The sequence below is a fragment of the Chrysemys picta genome, chromosome 22, assembly GCF_011386835.1.
Source record: "Chrysemys picta bellii isolate R12L10 chromosome 22, ASM1138683v2, whole genome shotgun sequence".
Lineage (NCBI taxonomy): Eukaryota > Metazoa > Chordata > Testudines > Emydidae > Chrysemys > Chrysemys picta.
The window spans coordinates 19,313,941-19,336,616 of NC_088812.1; the positions used below are offsets into that span (position 1 = coordinate 19,313,941).

General features: G+C 60.7%; 1 protein-coding gene across 1 annotated transcript; it reads left to right on the forward strand.

Moving 5' to 3' along the window:
* Positions 1 to 118: 118 nt before the first annotated feature.
* Positions 119 to 21,417, forward strand: LOC135972197 (syntaxin-binding protein 2-like). The gene is made up of 18 exons (XM_065576014.1): positions 119 to 163; positions 1,199 to 1,280; positions 1,880 to 1,956; positions 2,620 to 2,698; positions 3,418 to 3,521; positions 4,650 to 4,798; positions 5,356 to 5,440; positions 9,338 to 9,468; positions 9,611 to 9,718; positions 10,697 to 10,754; positions 11,282 to 11,347; positions 12,048 to 12,128; positions 12,462 to 12,600; positions 14,393 to 14,499; positions 14,991 to 15,080; positions 17,267 to 17,352; positions 19,237 to 19,394; positions 19,933 to 21,417. Exons 2-18 carry the CDS (start codon positions 1,208 to 1,210, stop codon positions 20,010 to 20,012), a joined length of 1,671 nt encoding a protein of 556 aa, XP_065432086.1. The 5' UTR covers positions 119 to 163; positions 1,199 to 1,207; the 3' UTR covers positions 20,013 to 21,417.
* The last annotated feature ends 1,259 nt before the right edge of the window (positions 21,418 to 22,676 follow it).

The window sequence follows — 22,676 nt, forward strand, 5'->3', positions numbered from 1 at the left end:
CAGCCTCTGAGCCACTTCCCCGAGGGGTCCTTCCACCAGTCAGTGGGTCCTGGCTCAGGGCACAGCCGTCCCATCCAATCCCCACCACTAATCCCCATCTCTTTCCCTCACAGAGATCCTCAGCGTTGTCTTTCGCAGCGTGAAGAAGGAAGGAGAATGGAAGGTAAGCAGGCCGGGCCTGCTGCCCTGGTGTTCCCCTGGGGATATGCTGTATCCATATATCGTGCTCCTTCCCCTCCAGCTTCTTGGGATTCATTAGGACCCTGAGGTTTTCCAGGCTGGATCAGATCCCTGCTCTGTCTAGCCGATCATCCGCCCCCAGCTAGGCTTGGGTATGTCTGCCTTCCCGCTGCGCTGGATCAGACCCAGCTGGTCCAGCTAGCCCCATATCTCCCCCCACACACACCGGATCAGACCACTGGGCCCAGTGAGCCAGCCTGGGTGGGAGGAGGAGCAGGAAAGCGCCAAGCATGGGGGCAGCATGCACCATTGGGCAGGCAGGTTATTGAGCCCCCGGCATGGACTGGGCTGGGGTGTGTGGAGCAGTGGGCTTGGCCGGTGCGGCAGAGGGAGCACAGGGGACTAGGTTTCCTAGTGGCTGGATCTGGTGCAGCAGGATGCTGGGCTGCACGGAGCAACGGGTTCATTCGGCACGGCAGGAAGGCGGTGGAGATGTTGGGCCGATGGCCTACAGGGCTTTCCTAGGGGAACACGGAGACTCCCCTCGTTCCATTTCTCTGTGCCCTGATCCTGGTTCTGTCCGAGGGCTGGGGAGCGGGTATCTGGTGGATCAGAGGAGGGCACTGGGAGCTAGGACTCCTGGGTTCTGTCCCTGCCTCTTGCACTCACCCTGTCACCTGGGCCAAGAGGCTGATCTCCTCCAATCTAGGAGGATGGAACCATTCTGAATGGCCGGGTGTCCCAGGTTTGTCTCCGACATCTCGTACCAGCCACTCTGCTTGGAGCTGCTCTCCTTGTCGCTCCTCACGCAGTCCTTAGCACAGTCAGCTCAGCCAAGTGCAGGCTTGGTAACGGCCCTGCCGCTCTGCTGTGGAAGGGCTGGGCCGGGAGCCGTCGGCTCTGCTGTTAGCAGTCGCTCTACTCCCTTGGCTGTTCCATGGATGATGATGGTGGGCGGCTGGGCTCAGGGCAGTGACTAGCTCTTCCGAAGCGGCGCGCTCCCCTCTCGCTACCCCAGGTGCTGATCATGGACCGCCCCAGCACACGCATCCTTTCGTCGTGCTGCAAGATGTCCGACATCGTGGACGAAGGCATCACGCGTGAGTGGCCCCTCCCTCCCGTCTGCTCCCCCTGCCAGGGCTCCCCTCCCCCTTGGATACACCTCACAGTCGGGGAGTTGACTTGTCTACATTCACGTTTGCATCTAGTTTCCCCCTTTTGCAGCCCCCTAGATGCCCTCCTTGCTATTGGTACCTTCCCAGCCAGATCTAGTTCCCTTAGCCCGGCGCTTTCAGCCCCTGGAGCCTCTTCACCGCTTTTCTCAGACCCCAGTTAACTCCTTGCTGGTCCTCCCCCATGCTGCGGGCAGGGTCCTGGCAGGAGAGGGGGAATGCTGGCTCCCTGCTCCAGGGTGGAGGAGCCCTGGGGTTGAGGGGCACAGAGCTGAGCCAGCGCTCTAGGGGGCTGTCCCCAGCACAGTACAGAGGGACGTTTCCTCCCTGCTCCGTACTGGGGCAGCATCGCAGCCCATGGCCCCACATCAAAGCGGCTGCTGCATTGTAGCCTGTGGAACCCCTCAGCCTGCTGCCAGCGAACATCCCTGTTCCCCTTGGCTTCCCCTCCCCGCATCCCGGTGGAGAGTGGCTGGGGCGGGTGGCTAGGACACACTGACCTGCGCCCAATGTCTGCTCTCTCCTAGTCGTGGAAGATATTAACAAGCGCCGGGAGCCAATCCCCAGCCTGGAGGCCATCTACCTGCTCAGCCCTGTGGAGAAGGTAGGAGCTCGGGCCTGGGGCAGCTGGATGGGGAGCAGGGGAGACCCCGGGGCAGCACCTAGTGCAGCCTGGAGGTGACGCCGTCTGGGGGGATGCGCAGCACAAGGTCAGGATGGGAATGGGGCCAGTAGGGGCTCCCCAAGAGGCTGTTTTCCCGGAGCTGGGCTTCGTGTTCTTTGCCACGTGAGGCACTGACTGTCCCCCAGACCTCTCCGCAGTGCAGTCCCGTGGGGGTTGGATGGGAAGGTGCAGCAGGCGGAGAGAGGCAACCTCAGCTCGGCTGACCAGATAGCAAGTGTGAAAAACCGGGACAGGTGTTGTGGGGTAACAAGAGCCTATAGAAGGGAAAAAACTAAATACTGCGACTGTCCCTATAAAATCGGGACATCTGGTCACCCTAAGTCCTCAGCTGAGACTCAAAGGGAAGGAGAATCGCTGAGGCAGAGGCTCAGGTGGCAGGGGCTGTGGGGGAGGAGGCTCCTGCGTCTGCAGCAGGGAGGCCAGTGGAGGGAGACCAGGGGCAGGGGGGTGAAAACCAGCCCACCTCCCGATGGCATCATGCTGGGCCCTGAGTCCCCAGGGGCTGGGCATGGGCTGGGCCCTTCGGGCAGCAGGACGGGGCCTTGGCTGGTGCTGACAACCCCTCCTCTCCCCGCTTTGCAGTCGGTGCAGGCTCTGATCGATGACTTCCAGGGCACCCCAACCTTCACCTACAAGGCAGCTCACGTCTTCTTCCTCAGCCGTGAGTATCGGGGGGCGGGGAATCCCCCTGCCGGGAGCCTGGCCAGCGGCACACTGGAACCTGGGGGTGGGGGGGTCTCTCTCTGCCGGCAGGCCAGTGCATAGCACCCTGATTACGCTCTGCCCTCCTGCAGGGCGATGCAGACCCAGCAGGCCAGACCGAACGACCCCACCGATCCCTTCCCCCGCTTCTCCCCCATGGGCCTGCCTCCAGCCAGCACGGCTCACAGACACCTGCAGCATGCGCCCAGAAAGGCGGCCTCTGGCTACCATTCCCAGCATGCATTGCTCCATCCGTCCCAACTGGGGTTTGGGAATGGTATACCCACAGTATCCAGTGTGTCAAGGTCACATCTGCTTCTCCCCATTACAGCCCAAGTCCCTGTTCCTCCTTGTGCATCATGCTGAGTTGTACACTCCAGTCACTTCCCCCTGCGGTGGGCTGAGGGCAGGGTGTGAGAAAGGGTAGGAGAGATTGTGCCCCTGCCCTCCTCGCTGCTGATGCTGCAGAAGCCGAGAACCCGGCGTGACTCTGGTTCAGGGGGGTTGGACTCAGAGTTGACTCCTGTGTGGCCCTGCTGACCTGCCCAGGTTCCCCACAGGTGTGCAGCACTACTGCCCCTGCTGTGCCCGTCCTGGCCCTGTCCGTGGGGGCTGGCGCTGTGCTGGGGGCCCTGAGCCCTGTGCCTGTCACCCCCACCCACTGCCTTTGCCTTGCAGCGTGTCCTGACCCTCTGTTCAACAAGCTGCGGAAGTCACGGATCACCAAGGCCATCAAAACCCTCATGGAGATCAAGATGGCCTTCCTGCCCTATGAGAGCCAGGTGAGGGGTGACCGGGCTTTGGAGGAGCAGGGCCGCAGGGCAGACGGTGACGTACGACACCCCACCCTTAGTGTTCCACATGGCTCGGGGCGGGGACACCTTTCCCTTCTAGGGTCCTGGGTTTGATGCCAGCACAGGGCAGCAGGGACTAGCCGGCTGCTCACACCCTGTGAGACGTGGAATCGCTGGCTTGGATGTATGGGGGAGGAGGGCGCTGCCTCCCTGGCTTTACCAGCTTACTGACGGTTTATAACAGGCCTGCAAGACAGCCCGCACACGCCTGCCCTTTGCCCAACCACGCCATCTCCTTCTTGTGTCATCAGTGGATTTCCCCACCTCATGCCCCTGAGGGGCAGGGCTGTGTTGTCAGTCCCATTGCATTGGTGGGGAAACTGAGGCACGGAGAGACATGAGCCTGGTCTACACCCAAAAGCTTCGTTGGTACGGGTTTGTTACGGGGACATGAGAGAAAAAATCCCCCCTGTAACTAATGCAGCTGCGCTGGCAGAGCCCCTGGGTAGAGGCCGTTACGCTGGCAAAGCAGTCCTTTCGCCACTGTAGCTTATTTCATCTGGGCACCGGTGCCAGCTGTGCCAAGAGAAGCTTTGGCTGGTATAAGCTGAGTGTGCGTCAGGAGGCTTTGCTGGCTCACCCGTCCCGTTGCACCAGCAAACCCTTCGTGGGCCGATACTGTTTTATTGGTGTCCAAGCACGTTTTCCCCAATGGCTCGTTCTCTTCGTCCAGTGAAATAAGCGACAGCGGCAGAGCGCGTTGATGCCGGGTTTGCCTGTGGCTACGCTGGGGCTTTCGCCAGACTAGAAGCATGTCCAAGCCCCCTCCCCCAACACTGACTTCTCCAGGGCAGAGACACACCCCTGCAGCTCAGTAAGGACCTGAATCCGGGGCGTCTTCATCCCAGGCTGGTGCATGAATCTCTGGGCCGCTGTTCCTCTACCACAACAGGAGTGGCTCTGGCGAAGGGATCTCTCCCTCACTAGGGGCTCGTTCCGGCTCCACCAGGCTGGCCTGGTCCAACAGCGCATCTTAGGGGTGCGGTATGGGGCACAGCTGGCCTGGCTGCCAGCACTTGGCACCAGGGTCTGATCTCTGCTCCCCCCGCCCCCCAGGTGTACTCCCTGGACAGGCCACAGACCTTCCACATCTGGTTCAGCCCCTGCTCCGCCTGGGAAAGGAACAAGGACCTGGAGATCCTGGCAGAGCAGATTGCTTCGTTGTGTGAAACCCTGGAGGAGTACCCAGCCATCCGCTACAGGAAGTGAGTGTGCCCGGGGGAGGGGTACCCAGCCATTCGCTACAGGAAGTGAGTGTGCCTGGGGGGAGGGGTACCCAGCCATTCGCTACAGGAAGTGAGTGCCTGGCGGGAGGGGTACCCAGCCATCCGCTACAGGAAGTGAGTGTGCCCGGGGGAGGGGTACCCGGCCATCCGCTACAGGAAGTGAGTGTGCCCGGCGGGAGGGGTACCCAGCCATCCGCTACAGGAAGTGAGTGTGCCCGGGGGAGGGGTACCCGGCCATCCGCTACAGGAAGTGAGTGTGCCCGGGGGTGGGGTACCCGGCCATCCGCTACAGGAAGTGAGTGTGCCCGGGGGGAGGGGTACTCGGCCATCCACTAGAGGAAGTGAGTGTGCCTGGGAGGAGGGGTACCCAGTTATCCCTTATAGGAATTGAGTGTGCCATGGGGAGGTACTCAGCCATCCGCTACAGGAAGTGAGTGTGCCCAGAGGGAGACGGTTACCTGGTCATCTCCTACAGGAAGTGCGTGTGCCCCTGTGGGAGGACCTGTTTCTACCCACAGGGTTTGTCTTTGCTGCAGGGACCGTGAAGTTAACTTCCACCTGGCGCATGCTGTACTGGCCAAACTCAAGGTGTTCAAGGCATACGAGCCCAGCATGGGAGAGGTGAGCGAGCTGTGCCGGCCACGCCCTCACCATGGGACAGAGCCGAGGGGGAGGGGGAGTACATGAGAAGTAGAAGGAAGGAGGAGTGATTTAGAACCTGCTCAGAGATCCTGGCGGGGGGAGGGGTGGGGTCTAGACCCCCTTGGAGATCCTGAGGGCTCGGGAGAACAATAGCATTCCCTGTGTGGTTGGACTAACAGCCCAGCCCTTCTCTAACAGTGGCCGTGGGCGGATTGCAAAGTGCTCTACAAAGGCCAGTGTCCTTGTCCCCTCTCTACGGATGGGGAAACCGAGGCACCGACTGGGGAAGTGTGTGCCCAGCAGAATCTCTGTTTATAAACAGGGCAGTTCAGTCACAGAAGTAAGTTTTGCATACAGCGCCTCTTCCACACCTGGACACTCCTGTCTGTGTGTGCTCCTTCACCCACCACCGTGGTATCGGAACTCATTAATGAATTCACCCTCCCAGGGGAGGCAGGGGGGCCTGTGTTACAGATGGGAAACTGAGGCATGCAGGGAGTCTGTCAGAGCAGGAGTAGAACCCAGCTCTCCCGAGCCTTAGCCACAAGTCAGCCCTGACCCAGCTCCTGCCGTCCCCGTCCCACCCCCAGCAGAGGGGAGCTGCAAACCCACCCTGCCCTGGATTCTCGCATGGGAAACCCAGTGGCTCCTGTCTCCCTAGGAGAAGCAAAGTGATGTAAAATCCAAGGCCTGCCCAGATCTCTCCCTCCTGTTGCTTCTGCTCTTGCTTCCAGCCTTTGCCGAGCTGCTGGGAGACTGTGCACCTGTGACCAACTGGGAATGTTTGTAATATCTTTTATGAAGCCGATGCGTGCCTCAGTTTCCCCTATATGTTTCATGGCTTCTCTGGTGGGGCGTGGGGGAAGGACTCTCAGGGAAGATAAGAATCATGGTGTGTGGGGGGGTGTTACATCCCTGTCTTGGTGAAATGAAGAGAATCCAACCCAGCTCAGCCTGGGGGCCAGAAAGACCATGACATCTCCAATGGTTCCTGGCTGGACGCTCCCAGCAGGGAATCGGAGCAGGGCCCCCAGCTCGAGAACACAGGGTTGGGAAGGTTTGAGCTGGGGGATAAGTGGGGGAAGCTGGGAGCTCTCGCCTGAGAACTGACCAAGGTCAGACCGAGGCCTGGTCTACACAAGGCAATTGCCTCGCTCGGGGGTATGAGAAAGGCGGCGTCACTGAAGCGGCGCAGCTGCATGGGTTTACATGTAGACAGGCCCTGAGCGAGAGACCAGGAGCCTGAAAACAGGTCTCGCTGCAGCTCGGCCGGGCTCTGAGCTGACCAGAACGGCCTCTTGCTTTAACCTTCAGTGGGCTGGGCTGCCCGGGCTGGGGTCCAGGTGCCTAAGAAACCCGACTGTTCTGACAACGCTGGGGGAGTGGCCCTGTCACCCGGGCTGAGGGGCATCGGGCCCTGCGCAGTGGACGGGTCTGTCCCAGGGTCTGTCTCAGCTGGACTCGCTGGGCAGGGCTCACGGGGTGAAGCCCAGCCGTTCGGTCTCAGGAGGTGGGAGGCCGTACGGCTTGTCCTGGAGGAAGAGAGAGATCTGTTGGGGTCTGGCACAGCAAAGGGCTTCCTCCCAGAGACTTCCCCAGCTGAGGCCCTGGCACCGACCCTGTGGATCCATGAGCGCACCTTTCCTCTCTCCTTTCCCATCCACCGAGGCAATGTTGCCTAGTGGCTAGAGCCCTGGACTGGGACGGGAGACCGGGGTTCTATTCCCAGCTGGGTGACCTTGGGCAAGTCACCCCTCCTATTTGTGCCTCAGTTTCCCCATCTGTAAAATGGGGATAATGATACCAGTCTCGGGCAGGGGGGCCCCCTCTGGGATAGCTGGCTGCCATGACACAGACGCTCTGTAACTCACAGCTGGTAGCACAGGCCTGCCTCCAGAGGGGAGCCTGGCACACACCTGGCTGCCCAAACCATCTACCCAGGGAAGGGATTGACAGCATGCTTGTTAACCACCGGAGCTACTTGCTGCAGCAGAGCTGGCTCCAGCCTGCAGCCCCCGTCTGATCTGTGCTATTCTCAGGAGCTGAGAGCGGCGCTGGGGAGGGCAAAGTCCTGCTCCGTGCACACCCTGCTCCTCTGAGCCCCCCCAGGGATATTCCTGAGACTCTTGCCAAGCCTCCCTGTCACAGGTGTCAGCACTGTCCCTATGTTACACGGGGGAAACTGAGGCATGGAGCAGCGTGCCACGAGTAGGTGGCAAAGGCAGGAATAGGAGCCAGGAGTCCAGACAGCACGCCCACCGCAGGACCGGGAGTGCTGACTCAAGCCCCTGCTCTCAATGCAGTGCTGGCTCCATGCCGCACAATCCCGGCTGGCCAGTCCAGTGTGCCCCCGCCTTGTCAGCTGGCACAGAACCCCAGGGACTCTTGTAGCATGGCCTCTAACAGTCAGGTGTCCAAAGCCATCCAGCCCACGGTCACGGCACCATGGGGCCTTGTCTGCACTAGTCCCTCTTGCCTTGATGTTTCCCAGCTGCCAGCCCTGAGGGGTAGCTGGCCCAGGCAGTGCTGTGGCACTCACCAGTGCACTAAGCATCCCTCTGCTCTGGGGAGTGACCTGGTGGTTACGCCAGCCCCCATCTGCACTCGGGGATCCCTCCAGCCGAGCTGAACTGGCAAAGGTGTGAGCAGAGTCTGGGAGGGGCACTGGGCATAGCAACCCACCCAGGCTGGGTAGTGCTGGAGAGGAATGATGGTGCCAGTTCTGGGTTCATGTCCCTGCTCTGCCACAGACTTCCTGTGTGACCCTGGGGGAGTCACCCAGCCCTTCTGGGCCTCCATCCCCCTCTGCAATGGGGTGACAGCCCTGCCCAGCCCCACGTGCATAGGGGGGGCAGGATGCAGCAATGATAGTGCTACAGTGGTGGGGTCCAGATACTCCTCCAAGAGAGGCGCTCCCCGGTCAGCCTCAACCTATTTACCCAGAGGCTGTGGAGACCAAGTGTGGCTGAAAATGGGACTACTTACTGAGGTGGGACAGTTGGGGAAGCGTCAGGGGCTGTACGTCCCTGGCCCCCCTGACTGTCTGTGCTACCCAGCGAAGAGCAGACGCAGCCCCTTGCTGAGGTGCTCCTGGGTGGACTTGGGTTCCACTGGAGCTGCTGGAGCCGGTTTCAGAGCCGTCTGCCATGGGAGCGCAGGGCTGGTCTCCTATCGCCACCTGCTGTGCTAAGAGGGCAGTGCATGCTGATCAGGCAGGGAGCGGGGGCTGGGCCAGCCCCCACCCCCCCCATGATGTGGGTCTGAGATGCTGACCATGTGAGTGGTCTCTGTCCAGCTGGATGCTGGGGGGACCACCCAGGCTGGGAGTGGGGAGCTAAAGCCTCATATGGGGTCCCAGCTCAGATGCAAGATGGGGCATAGGGATAACGTCCCATTGTCCCCCTCTGGGACCTTATATCAAAGAGGCTCTGGGCCTGGTGTTGGTTAACGATAGACTAGCCAGGGCCTTCTGGTGTAGTTCCCCCGCTCCCCACGCAGCACATGGGGCAGGGCGCAGTCGGGGGGCTGCCGTGTAAGGGGCACGCTCCCGTTGGTGGAGAGGCACGAGCAGAGAGCGTGCTTGGGGGAGTGGCCATTGCTATTTGCACGAGGGGCAGGTGGCCCGTCCCTGCAGGGGGCATTGCAGCGCAGCTGGGTGGGGAGCTCTCCCTGCCGGTCAGGGTGGGACCCCAGGGCACGTCTCAGCTAGCTTGGGGGGTGTCTCCTGGCTTCCCCTGGGGTTGGGGGCTGGGCCGCAGAGAGGGCGGGTGGTGAAGTTTCAGGCCCACCAGGGCCCATTGGATTGTGCCGTGTAAGCCAGGCCAGGAACCATCCGCCGGAGCAGGGGGTGACGGGTCTCTCTCTCCTTTGCCCCAGGGCCCTGACAAAGCCCGCTCTCAGCTGTTGATCGTGGACCGGAGCTTCGACCTGGTGTCCCCACTGCTGCATGAGCTCACCTTCCAGGCCATGGCCTACGACCTGCTCAGCATCGAGAACAACACCTACAGGTAGGGCTTGGCTGCCAGCAGGGGGCGCCCCGCACTCCTCCTCAGACGGGCTGGGGGGATGGGACCCAGGCACCTGCACTGCTCTGTAGCTCCCACGCTCGGAGGAGGGGTGTCGCAGCCTGACCCCATCCCCCCTCCACAGGTACAAGACAACGGGCGCCAGCGACTCGCGGGAGAAAGAGGCGCTGCTGGATGATGATGACGAACTCTGGGTGCAGCTACGCCACCTGCACATCGCTGACGTCTCCAAGTGAGCGCGCTCTGCCCTGCCCCTGACACGCCCCTCTGTGCCCCGTCCGTCCCCCTGGATATGCCCCTCCGTGCCCCACCCAGGGCCGGGACCCATCCGCCCCCGCCTCCCCCCGGACACACCACTTTGTGCCCCACCCAATGCCTAGTGCCGGGACTCGCTACCCCCCCCCCTTCGGTACACCTCTCCCCTCCCCGCCCAGTGCCAGGACCCCCTACCCCCACTTTGGCACAGCCCTCTCCTCCCCGCCCACTGCCAGGACCTCCCCCTCGGACACACCTCTCCCACCCAGTGCCAGGACAGCCCACCCCGTTGACACCCCCCCTCTTTTCCAGTGCCGGGACTTCCCGCATCCTCCCCTTCAGACACAGCCCTCCCCACCCCTCTCCTTCCCTTCCCACCCAGTGCTGGAACCCCACTCCCCCTTGGATACACTCCTCTCCGACCCAGTGCAAGGACACCCCCCAGCAACACACCCCTCTCCTGCTCAGTGCCAGGACTCCCCCTTCCCCTCCCACCCAGTGCTGGGGCCTGTCCCTCAGACATGCTCCTCTCTGAGTGCTGAGACCCCCTGGACCCAGCCCCTCTCCCCAAAGGACCCCTGAGTGCTCCCTTCCAGAGCAACCATCTGAATTTCCTCTCGGGGATTCCCCTGGACACTGTCTTCCCCTGATCCCAGGATCTCCCCAGGCACCTCACAGCCCCTTGAGTGAGTCCCTCACCGACCTCCTGCTGGACCTGCCGTTGCTCCCAGCCCCTCCCCCCCCCCTGCATCAGGGCACCAGGAGCCCCCAGAGGTGCACTGAACTCTGCCTTGGGGTAACTTGGGAAGAGCCCCCCCGCCCCATCTGAGGCTCTCGAGGCAGAGAATTGTGGTGCCCGTGGGGTGGGGGCTCCATCCCCTGTAGCATAGGACAGCGCACCCCCATACCTCTAAGGCAGTGCCTGGCTCCGGCCTGACCCCTCTCCCTGCTGCAGGAAGGTGACGGAGCTGCTGCGCATCTTCTGTGAGAGCAAGAGGCTGACCACGGATGAGGTGCGGTGGGGGCTGGGAGGGGGAGCGATTGGGGAGTCTGGGATGGGGGGACCCATCCCACTGCCACTGATGGGGAGGGGAGGCTGCCCTGCTGCCCTAGGAGGAGTTGGTGGGGGGGGGAGCTGTCCAGTTGCTCTCAGGGTTTGCCTGTAAAGGGCTAAGAGGTGTATGTGGAGCCCCCTGCCCCCCAACCAGAGCTCTGGACCTCCCCACGGTCGGGGAGGGCAGAGGCCCATGAGGCGGGGTCAGAAAGCAGGGTCAGGGCCGCGCAGGGAGAGCTGCAGGGAGCCAACGCTGGCATCTCCCTGGCCCGCTGCCGCTTTACACCTCAAGGGGCACTCGGGTTGCGGGGCTCCCGTCTCATTCCAGCTGGCCTGGGAAGAGCAGGTCACATGTGGCCTGAGTGACCCACCCTGGCCCTGGCACGCGTGGTTGGGCTGCTGCGGCTGTCCCCAGCCGAGGCCTCTGCCTTACAGGGGGCTCTGTGTGTTGGGAGGGGCCAGGATCTCACCACCGCCTCCCTCCAGGCCAACATCGAGGACCTGTCCCAGATCCTGAAGAAGCTGCCCGAGTACCAGAGAGAGCTGAACAAGGTAACGGGGCTGGGGCTGTTAGTGGGCGGGGGGCAGGGCATTCAGTGGGGCTGATGGGGGGGGCAGAGTGCTCTGTGGGGCTGGTGAGGGACAGTAGGGACTCTCTGGGGGGCAGGGCACTCTGGGGCTCTCCGCTTTACTGCCTGATGAGAGCTTCTGACCTGTCCCGTCGGGCAGAGCCATTTCCCCCCAGGTGCTGTGTGGCACCATGGGCAGCAGCCTGCCCGTCAGTGCCCAGAGCTGCCATGTTAGCCGCAGCAATGGCAGCCCTTGGGTAACGCCCACGCCTTGCTGCTGCAGCTCTCAGGAGAGGGCCTTGGTGGGCTTCCAAACCAGCCCGTTGGAGCCACTCCTGGTGCCACTGGGCCACGTGCCAACAGAAAGCTCCTGGCCACTGGCACAGGTACCCCGACACCTGCTGGTCTCCAAGCCCCCAACCTCATGCTGACTAACAGAGAAGCCGTGGGCTGATTTGGAAGCTGCTCCCTCCTCCTGATCCTCCCCTCCAGCTGCCCCACTCCATCCCAGAGGTGGCTGCACTTCAGTGCTGGGCAAAACAATCCCTATATACTCGGCTTACACAGCCGATTGGGGCTGCTCCTCTGGCCAAGGGGCCCTCCTGGAGGGCTGGGGGTGCTCTGGACCAGCCGGTGATGCGGTGCCGCAGTAAACTCCCCTCTGTCCCGGTCTCTCCCCGCAGTACTCCACGCACCTGAACCTGGCCGAGCACTGCATGCGGCACTTCAAAGGGACGGTGGAGAAGCTGTGCAGCGTGGAGCAGGTGGGTCTGTGGGCAGAGCCTGTCTGGGGGCAGAGTCTGGCTCATGGACTCAGCCCGGAGAAAGGGGTCTCAGAGCCTCAGGCTCGCTGGAGCCAGGGCCAGCCCCCCCATGTAACACCGCGTGTGCAGAAGGGGGACATGGGGCTCGGGTTACTCCCTGGGGGCCCGTTGCTCACCCCAGGGGGAGCTGACCCCGGGGAGGAGGGGGCCCTGGCACAGGGGGTAGGCGACCTGTGGGTCGTGGGGCCATTGCGTCTCCCATCCTGCTGCGGGGCAGGAGGAAGCGGAGCAGCCTGACCTGGGCCTTGTGTGTGCGCCCCCCTCCCCCCCCAGGACCTGGCCATGGGGACGGACGTGGACGGGAAGGTGATCAGGGACCCGATGAAGATCATCGAGCCCGTCCTGCTGGACCCCAGCGTGCAGGCCTACGACAAGATCCGCGTCATCCTGCTCTACATCTTCCTGAAGAACGGTAACGCCACAGGCCTGCAGGGCGCAGCACTGGGAGGCCTGCTGCTGCAGGGGGCGCTCCTGGAGGCGGGGCCCAGGCCTGTGGGGGAATAGCACTGCTCAGACTGGCACGTCCCCCAGCCACGCAGGGCGTCTCCCGGCCAGCCGCTTCCTGGGGCCTGTATCCAGCCTGGCTCTACGGTCCTGTCTCCCCTCTGCCCACCTCTTGGTGCCTGCGAGCCAGCCAGTGCGCTGCGCCCACGCTCCGCACTGCCCCTGGGGTCAGACCTGGCAGCCTTTGCTCCCTGCTACTGCCTTCCCAGGAGTGTCCGCCCTCCACAGTCCCCCCAGCCCGTTCTCTGCAGGGAGGGGAAATGGAGACACACACCCGGAACGGCCGCCCCCGGCCCGTTCTCTGCAGGGACAGGGGATGGAGACACACACCCGGAGCGGCACCCCTGCCCCCCGGCCTGTTCTCTGCAGGGAGGGGGATGGAGACACACACCCGGAGCGGCCCCCCGGCCCATTCTCTGCAGGAAGGGGGGATGGAGACACAAACCCGGAGCGGCCCCCCGGCCCGTTCTCTGCAGGGAGGGGAAATGGAGACACACACCCGGAGCGGCCCCCCGGCCCGTTCTCTGCAGGGACAGGGGATGGAGACACACACCCGGAGCGGCACCCCTGCCCCCCGGCCCATACTCTGCAGGAAGGGGGGATGGAGACATACACCCGGAGCGGCACCCCCGCCCCCCGGCCCGTTCTCTGCAGAGAGGGAAAATGGAGACATACACCCAGAGCGGCCCCCCGGCCCGTTCTCTGCAGGAAGGGGGGATGGAGATGCACACCCGGAGCGGCACCCCTGCCTCCCGGCCCATTCTCTGCAGGAAGGGGGGTTGGAGACACACACCCGGAGCGGCCCCCCGGCCCGTTCTCTGCAGGGAGGGGGGATGGAGACGTACACCCCGAGCAGCCCCCTGGCCCGTTCTCTGCAGGGAGGGGGGACATCTCTCCCTTCCTGCAGGCGGTTGAGACCATTTTCTGTCTCTGAGCCCCCTGCGACCAGTTCCCTGCCCATCCCTTGTGTCATCCCTGTACTAGCTCCCTGCTTCTTGCTGCATCCAGCCCCTTCCCCCAGCTCACCAGGGCCTGGGGAACCTCCCTCACCCTGACACATGGCACAGTCCCTCTTCCCCCATCGGTTCCTGCCCCATGCTGGCTTGGTGGGGCAGGGCCCTGCTCCGGGGCCCTTCCTGTAACCCTGCTCAGGCACTGCCCCTGCTCCCATTCCCCAGGCCAGGGTGCCCTCATGTGGCTCCTCTGGCTGCCCAGTTGTCTGGCCAGGGGGCGCTGTGGAGTTGCCAGGCCTCCCCCTCTGCACTAAGCAGCAGTAAATGGTTTGGGGGGTTGCCGTCCCTCCAGCTCAAGGCCTCGCAGCCTTAAGGACCCAGGCCTCGGCTCTGACACTGTACCTGACTGGCTGCAGATCGGGGAGCCCAGATCGGGGGAGGGGGACTCCCTCTGCACTGCCAGGGGGCGCTAGAGAGACCCCTGCCCCCAGCACCCGAGAGAACCTCTGGAGGGAGGGAAGAGCATCAAGAACCTAAATTCAGTCATTAACTGCGTGGGGTCTAGTGGGTTAGAGGGGGGCTGGGAGCCAGGACTCCTGGGTTCTACCCCCAGCTCTGGGAGGGGTGGGAAGAGCAGGATCTCAGGGTTTGATCAGGGAACTAGGACTCCTGGGCCACGGACTGAATGTGCCTGGGCTGTGGGTGCGTCCCAGGGGTGCTGGCGCTGACCTGTCTCTCCCCATGCAGGTGTGAGCATGGTGAACCTCGACAAACTGATCCAGAGTGCCAATGTCCAGCAGCTGAGTGACAGCATCTACAACATGAACTTCCTGGGCATCTCCGTCATGCCTGAGGTAAGGGACTGGGGCCAGGGGCAGCAGCTGTACCCATGGCAGGGGAGCCCAGGCCATCCTGGGGGTGCCCCCTATGGCAGTGACCTACTCCCAGCACAGAGGTGGCCTCTGCCCCATACAGTGGGGTGACGCCCTCCCCCTATGAGGGTGACCCCCGAGTTACTCCCCATCTGGGGTGACCTCTTCTGCCCTGCAGAGGACCCTTGGGGTCAGGATCTCAGATCGCTGGGAGCTGGAGCTGGTGACCACTGCATGGGGTGGCCATGCGGCGAATGGGGGGAAGCGTCTCTGTTCTCCCATCAGTCTCTCTCCCCTCCTCTCTCTCTCTCTCTCTCTCTCTCGCTCAGTGATCCATTCTGTTCTTTTCTCTGCCCCTCCCCTGCCAGCCCGGCTGGAGCGACTCAGGTAGGCTGCGCTTTCCCTTTCTGCGCCCATTCCCATCCCGCACCCAATCCCTGCTGCCTCTCACCCACTCTCCCTTCCTCCCCCAGAGGGAGCAGCTGCGACCCGAGAGGAAGGTGCGGCCGGAGTCCACCTACCCGCTCTCCCGCTGGACCCCCAGGCTCAAGGACGTCATGGAGGTACCAGGCCGTCTGCTTCCTGGCCTTGGGGTGGGGGTCACACCTGGCAGGCTGGGCCCAAGGGGGAGGGGCTGGTCTGGGGTCAGCCATGTGTGGAGCCCTGCATATCCATGCACCATTTCTGCGGATAGTCGATGGGTTGCAGATACAACCGGGTCGGGCTCTACTCCCCAGCAGCGCCTGGCCCGCGGCATCCGGCTCAGGCAGCCTCGGGGGCACAGCGCGCTCGGGGCCGCCGGCCAGCAGCCAGTGACTGGGCGACAGGTCGAAGTCGGGGCTGCCCGACACCCACTCGCCTTGCCACGCTGAGCAGCACCAGCGTCCCCACCAGCTTCCGGGCAGCACCCCACGGTGATGCAACGTGCTCTGCTGCTGCCGTGTACCGGCGCTTGTGACCCCCCAGGAGCATCACATGATGAGAAACCCCTCCCCCCAGCCCCCACCCCCTCCATGCTGCCCCTTCTTGAGACCCCACCCCCGCGCTACCATTCTCCTCTAGACCCTGCCCCCTCCACGCCGCCCCTTCCCCCAAGCCCCCACCCCCTCCAAGCTGCCCCTTACCCCCAAGCCCCACCCTCGCGCTGCCTCTTCCAAGCAAGACCCCTTCCCCCCCTTGCTGCTACCCATGAGGATGCGGATACAGACGGCTAGTGGATCATGGGCTGATGCGCATCCACATTTTTGTATCCGTGCAGGGATCTAGCCATGTGAGGGGCTCATCAGAAAGTCCTCTGCTGCTGCCATCCTTAGGGGTCTTAGATCATAGACACGAGTGCAGGCAGTTGTCTTACCCGGTGCTGAGATGCTGCCACCTCTGGGGTGGGGCACGGGCGGTTTATACAGGGGTCCCTCACTGGGGCTGAATTCTTCCTGAGGAGTGGCAGGCAGCTGTTAACAGCCGCACAGCAGCACTGCCCGAGAGTCTAGGGCAGGAGGTGATCAGCGTGCGGGGCTGGAAGTGCAGGGGATCCAGGCAGCCCACTGTCATGACAGGCACTGGAATCTGAATGGCCGGCAGGGTCCATGGCCTAACCTCCAGTGAGGAGCAGCTGTTTGACGTTCATCTAAAGGACGAATTCCTGCAGCACAGTACTGGGCACTGACTGCCAGGGGAGAGCACCCCCTGCTGAGCCCCACGCCCGCTCCCTGCAGGACAGCGCCCCCTAGCACCGCGCTGGGGCCAGCACTGACTGCCAGGGGAGAGCGCCCCCTACTGGGCCCTCCGCCCGCTCCTGGCAGTACAGCGCCCCCTAGCGCCGCACTGGGGACATAAAGCACCCTCTGCTGACTCACTAGCACCCCCCAGCACCCACTGGCTTTTCCTTAGAGGTCTCCTATCCAAGCGCTGCCTGGGCCCAAACCTGCTTAGCTTGTGAGAGGTGACATGGTCGCTCCTTCCCCCATTGCTTGCTGGGGGCTGAGCCCCTCATCGCCCTGCCCTGTGGGGCACTCTTCAAGGGGGTGGGGGGGCACACTTAGTTGCCTTCAGCCCACTGGCTTTGGGCTCCTCCAGGCCAAGAATTAACCCCCCACACACCCGAGGGAGGCTCCCAGGCCCCTGCTCCAGCGCTGTGATGGTTCCTCCTGTGGGATTTTGGGGCAGGCAGTTGAGGTAGCCTCAATCCTGTGCCTAATCCAACCCCCCACCCCCACCCCCCGCGCTAGCCGCAGCTCGACAGGCCTTAAGCCTCCCTGTACAAGTCAACGCAGCGGATTAATGTAAAAGCCCCTATTATGTGGTATTAGGATGTATCATAGCCTGGGCCCCCTGCATGGCTGGGACACACCTCATGGGGCAAGAGGCAGGGCCTGGATCTGCCCGCAGCAGGGAAGGGGCACTGAGGGCAGCCCCCTGCCTCCCTCCTCCCCCAAGTGAGGGGCCCTGGATCTGGCTGCAGGAGGTCTCTGCCCTCCCCATAATGGTGGATGGGTGTGGAGTTCACAGCAGGGCACTGAGCAGCTGAGGAGGAGGTGGGGAGATGGGGGGGGGCATCACGGGAGGAGTCAACGTGCTTTTTGCTGGCTTCCCATGCCCCCAGAAAGGGGGCCCCAGGCTGCTCCCCCAGGGACTGTCAATCATTCAGGGAGGAGCCGTCCCCCCTCTGGGGCCTGGCTTGGCCACCAGGTCCAAGGTTCCTGCTGCTTGGCCCCTGCTGACCTGTCCTCTCCCCTCCTCCCCCCGCTAGGACATCATTGAGAAGAAATTGGACAACAAACTGTGGCCCTTCATATCAGACCCGGTCCCCACCACCAGCTCCCAGGCTGCTGTCAGGTAAGGCTGAGCCTGGCTGGGCTGTGGGGGGTAGAGCCCTGACACCCCCCCACCCCCCGGGTGTAGGAGCCTCTGTGCCTGGGAGTGCGTGGCCAGGACCCTGCCCTCTGCGGGGGAGACTGTGACGGGTTGGATCACAGAAACCCCCTTGGGAGCTGCCACCAGATGTGCAAAGACTACCCCTGCTTCTGTTTTCCCTGCCAGCTCAGGACTCCAGCACCCTGTCTTGCTGAACCAGACACTCCCGTCTGGCTCCAGACACAGACCCAGGGTCTGAATCACTTGTCCCAAAGCTGCAAGTTTACCTGAAAACAGCTCATAGAAGTGTGCTTGTCTTTAGCACTCAGATGCTCAACTCCCAATGGGGTCTAAACCCAAATAAATCCGTTTTACCCTGCATAAAGCTTATACAGGGTAAACTCATAAATTGTTCGCCCTCTATAACACTGATAGAGATGCACAGTTGTTTGCTCCCTCAGGTATTAATACATACTCTGAGTGAATTACTAAATAGAAAGTGATTTTATTAAATACAGACAGTAGGATTTAAGTGGTTCAAAGTAGTAACAGACAGAACAAAGTAAGTCACCAAGCAAAATAAAATAAAATGCGCAAATCTATGCCTAATCAAACTGAATACAGATAATCTCACCCTCAGAGATGCTTCAGTAAGTTTTTTCTCAGACTGGACACCTTCCAGGCCTGGGCACAATTCTTTCCCCTGGTACAGATCTTGTTGCAGCTCAGGTGGTAGCTAGGGGTAGGGTGACCAGATAGCAACTGTCAAAAATCGGGACAGGGGGTGGGGGGTAATAGGAGCCTATATAAGAAAAAACCCCAAAATCGGGACTGTCCCTATAAAATCGGGACATCTGGTCACCCTAGCTAGGGGATTCTTCATGATGGCTCCTCCCCCCTTTATATATCTTTTGCATAAGGCGGGAACTCTTTGTCCCTCTGGGTTTCCACCCCCCCCCCCCCCACTGGAAAAGCACCAGGTTAAAGATGGATTCCAGTTCAGGTGACATGATCACATGTCACTGCAAGACTTCATTACTCACTTGCCAGCACACACATATACAGGAAGACTCACAGGTAAATACAGCCATCTGCAGACAATGGGAGTCATCAAGATTCCAAACCATCATTAATGGCCCACACTTTACACAATTACAATAGGCCCTCAGAGTTACATTTTATATTTCTAGTTTTAGATACAAGAGTGGTACATTTATACAAATCAGATGATCATACTCAGTAGATTATAAGCTTTGTAATGATACCTTACAAGAGACCTTTTGAATGAAGCATATCCCAGTTACGTTACATTCACTTATTACCGTATTTTCTCTAAAACTATCTCAGTTACATTATATTGACTTATTATCAAATTTTTATAAAACCATATAGACTGCACAACGTCACAGGGGTGTCCAAGAGCCTGGAGCCCTGGACCCCTCTCACCATGTCCCCCGCACCCCAGCAGTCCCGCAACAGACCAGGGCTCAGGATGGAGGAGAGGGACTGGCTGAGCTTTAGACAGCACCCCCAGCCCAGGGCAGGTGCCTCCCTCCCCTACTCCCTCTTGCCTCCTTTGGGACTCCTGTCCCACTGCCTTGGGCAGGGCCTGCCCCCCATCCCCCTCCAGGCCCTGCCCTTCCAGATGGCCTTACCTCAGCCAGCCCCTGGTATCCACACAGCCCCTCTACCCCCCAGCCCCCACTTCGGGCAGTGCCCACCCCTCCACCTGGCCTTCCCTCAGCGAGCCCCTGGTATCCACACAGTCCCTTTACCCCCCAGCCCCCACTTCGGGCAGTGCCCACCCCTCTGCCTGGCCTTACCTCAGCGAGCCCCTGGTATCCACACTGCTCCTCTCTCCCCCAGCACCCGCTTCGGGCATTGGCACAAGGGCAAGCCAGTGGCCGAGTACCGGACGGGCCCGCGCCTCATCATCTACGTGATGGGTGGGGTGACCATGTCTGAGATGCGCTGCGCCTACAAAGTGACCCGGGCCACCAAGGGCGAGTGGGAGGTGGTGATCGGTGAGTGGGGCGAGTCCTGGGGGGGAGAGGCGGCTGGAATGCCCAGGTCAGGGACAGTCAGGACCTCCTGAGAGGGGGAGACCCTAGAACTGCCTGCCTAGCACCCACAGGGCGCCCCTGCCACCCTCTGTCCTCCCGCACCCGGGGGCCTGGCAACAGATGCGCTTGCCCCACCTGCCTCAGCCACGCATGGCCTGTATCTAGACACCTGATCTCCTAGACCCTGGCTCCCCAGGCCTCTCCTTTCCCAGGGACCATGTGTGGGGGTCCAGTCAGACACCCCCAGTAACACCCATAGGGATATGGCTCACCCCCTGCACACACCCCTCTAAGACCCAAGGGTGAGGAACGCTGTCAGTGCGTGGATTCTTGCCTGGCTGTGCAGGGTACACCGGCATGGGCTGCGGGGGGCAGGAGACAGCCCCTCCCCCCCCTGCACTAGAGCAGGGTCCAGCTGCAAGGATGGGGGAGATGGTGATGCCAGCCTCATGCCCACCCCACTGTGCCCACCGCTGCCAACCACTTCTCTCCCCCACAGGTTCCAGTCACATCCTAACCCCCAAGAGCTTCCTGGATGACGTCCAAACCCTCAACCAGGAGGCCCCTGAGGAGGTCTAGAAGCAGCCCCCTCCCCGCAGAGACTCTGCCCCCCACAGCTCGCTGCCCCCAGAGCCACCTGCTCTTCGCAATAAAGCACCTTCCCCCCTACTCTTGGCAGCGCTGTCAGTTCTTGGGGAGGGATGGGAGAGGGGACGGGACCCCCAGGCTGCTTGGCTGTTAGGGCAGGGGGCAGGCCAGGCTCCCATCTAGGGTTGTGGCCCTCTGTGCCCCATGGCCACCGCCCCACTGATGCGATAGAGGAAGAGTCAGACTCCGTTATGTACAGCCTCAGCCATTCCTAACTCCCCTCCCTGGGACCCAAGGCACAGCCCCTACCCCTCCTGTCACCCCTCTGCCAGCGATGGGGGGCGCACAGAGGCTGCTACCAGCGACTGGCTTTGGGGGGATGTGATCCAGCCACTGAGCCCCAGGCTGTGTCTGTCCAGTCTGCAAAGGGTTAAAGAGAACCCCCCTTCTGCCCCCATCTCATCCCCCTTCACCGCCTTGGGGTGCTGGCCCAGCCCTGGCTCCCTGCACCCCTCCCAGCACAGCCTGGCACCCTGGCCTCTCGGTGGGAACCTCGGCTCCAGAAGGGGGGAGGGGTCCTAGGAGGAGTTGCAGTCAGGTGCCCAAGTAAGTGGGGGTGGAGCCAGGGCTGCATAGGAGGCGTGTCCAGGGTTGGGCAGCAGCAGAGCTGGTCTTCTCACCTCCACTGGCCACCTCCAGGTTGCCAACACTCTCCATTGGAAAATCATGAGTCAGTCCCCGCTTGGCTTAAAATCATCAGGTTTTTTTTTTAAATGAAATGTGGGTTCTTTTTATTTCCCTTCTGGTTTCTGGGCCTTTAAGGTGCTCTCAGGCCCCATTTTCCTCTGCCACCACGCAGGCTAGAAACTTACCTTTGTTAGGCCCAAAAATATGGAGTATAGAACATTGTTTGGCCAGCTTAGCCAAAGTTAGGCTAACAGTAGTTGCTGGGCCATTCCTGTCTCTCTGTGAAACCAGAGGACATGCTTGCTTGAGCTGCAGAGAACGAGATAAGATGGGGGGCCGCATTCTTGTACCAGATGTGCTAGGAATGGTTTGTTTGGACATATGGAGACTTGCAGTCTCCACTCTCTGTTTCTGTTCTTCATCTGTTCTTAACTCCCTCCTTTCTCCTAGTTTCTGGTGCATGACAACAAAGCTGATAAGAAGTTGCTGAGGCATCACAAATTGTTTGTAGTGTCAAAGGAGATAGATATGCATGAATATTAGAAGCTTTCTAACTAATAAAAGGGGGTTGGGTTATTTTAACTATGACGCGACGGAACTGTCTATATAACCCTACTAGTTGTTAAAACCGTGGCTGGTTCTCTCTGGAGACGAGCCGCTCTCTATTGTTGTGTGCACTCCTCAATAAAGAGCTTGTCACTGGACCTTGCTGGTGTTGCCTGTCTCTCTCTGCGGTCAGAGAACGAACCTTGCCATCTGGGTTCTGAGTCCCCGACACCTTTCTAGTACAAAAAGGTACTAGAGACCAGAGCCTCCTGCTGGGGCTGAAAAAAAATTCCTGAGATTTGATAGTTCTCTCGCAAGCTCATGAGTGAGGCTTTATTTTACTTAGAAATTGCATCATTCATGATAAATTTGTGAGAGTTGGCAGGTCTGCTACCTGAAAGTAAGCTACTCTGATCCCATTTTCAGCTGCTTTTCCAGCCTGTGTATACATTGCAGGTGTGGTGGTGCAGAACAGCCTGGGTCCAGAACAGCTCCTTAACCCCTTCCAATCCAGTGTGGTTTATTTTTTAGAGTTCAGAATGATAACACACAAGAATCCAAAATAGAGACCAAGCAGGCTCCTCCCTCTGACAGAGAGGCACAACTCACCCCTTCTTGCTGCAGGCTGGCTCTTTCCAAAAATTGATGCAGATCATACACTTCCCTACAGAGTTCCCAGCCCACCAGCAGGGCCAGGAACCCCCCTGAGAATTTAAAATGATAGATCACAATTTTAACACAGTTTTCAATACACTACAACCACTTTGAAGCCAGCACTCAGCCCAAAAGCTCACTCTCTCCTAGCTTTTCTCAGGGTCAAACAGATTTTTTTTTTTTTTTTGGCCATTCCTTCTTGCTTTCTCCATGTGCTTCTCTGGTGTTTCTGCTGTAGTACAGATGCACAACCACAGTCCAATCACTCCCCGACCCCTGCAAAACGTCTTAGACTGCAAGACCCAGCCACTGCCTGAGCTTGCATAGGATGTGGTTGTTGGGCAGTGGTTTTCCATTGTTTCAGCTATCATAAAACAAAGAAGCATTTAATTGCTCCCTCCTTTAGCCTGAATGGAAGGCAGCTGTCACACCCAACACCTTCAGCAAGGTGTGATTGTCCAGCCCCCAGAGTAACAATGTGCAGCTGGACCTGGCATGTTGGGGATATTCAGCAAAATTATTGTTGTACAAAGAGCAAAAGTCCCAACAGTGCAGGTAGCCAAACTCCTTCATGGGACAAAGCAGGAACAGCACATGACAGGAAGGAGACACATTCCCTTGAGTAGCGAGGAGCCAAACCAAGAAAGGAGGTGACACATCCATGCATGTTTCTCTTCTGTTCATTCAGTCCTAGCAAGTGGTTCCAAAGAGTTCTCTCTGCCCCAGAAGCAAATGGAACCATGCCAGGAGGGGAGGAAAGCCTAGAGC

Bases quoted from the DNA above. Each gene is read 5' to 3' on its own strand.
- LOC135972197 (XM_065576014.1), top strand. From the start codon at position 1,208: ATGGACCGCCCCAGCACACGCATCCTTTCGTCGTGCTGCAAGATGTCC. The intron at 9,719-10,696 runs GTGAGCGCGCTC...TCCCTGCTGCAG, and splicing joins CACATCGCTGACGTCTCCAA to GAAGGTGACGGAGCTGCTGC. The intron at 15,081-17,266 runs GTACCAGGCCGT...TCCCCCCGCTAG, and splicing joins GGCTCAAGGACGTCATGGAG to GACATCATTGAGAAGAAATT.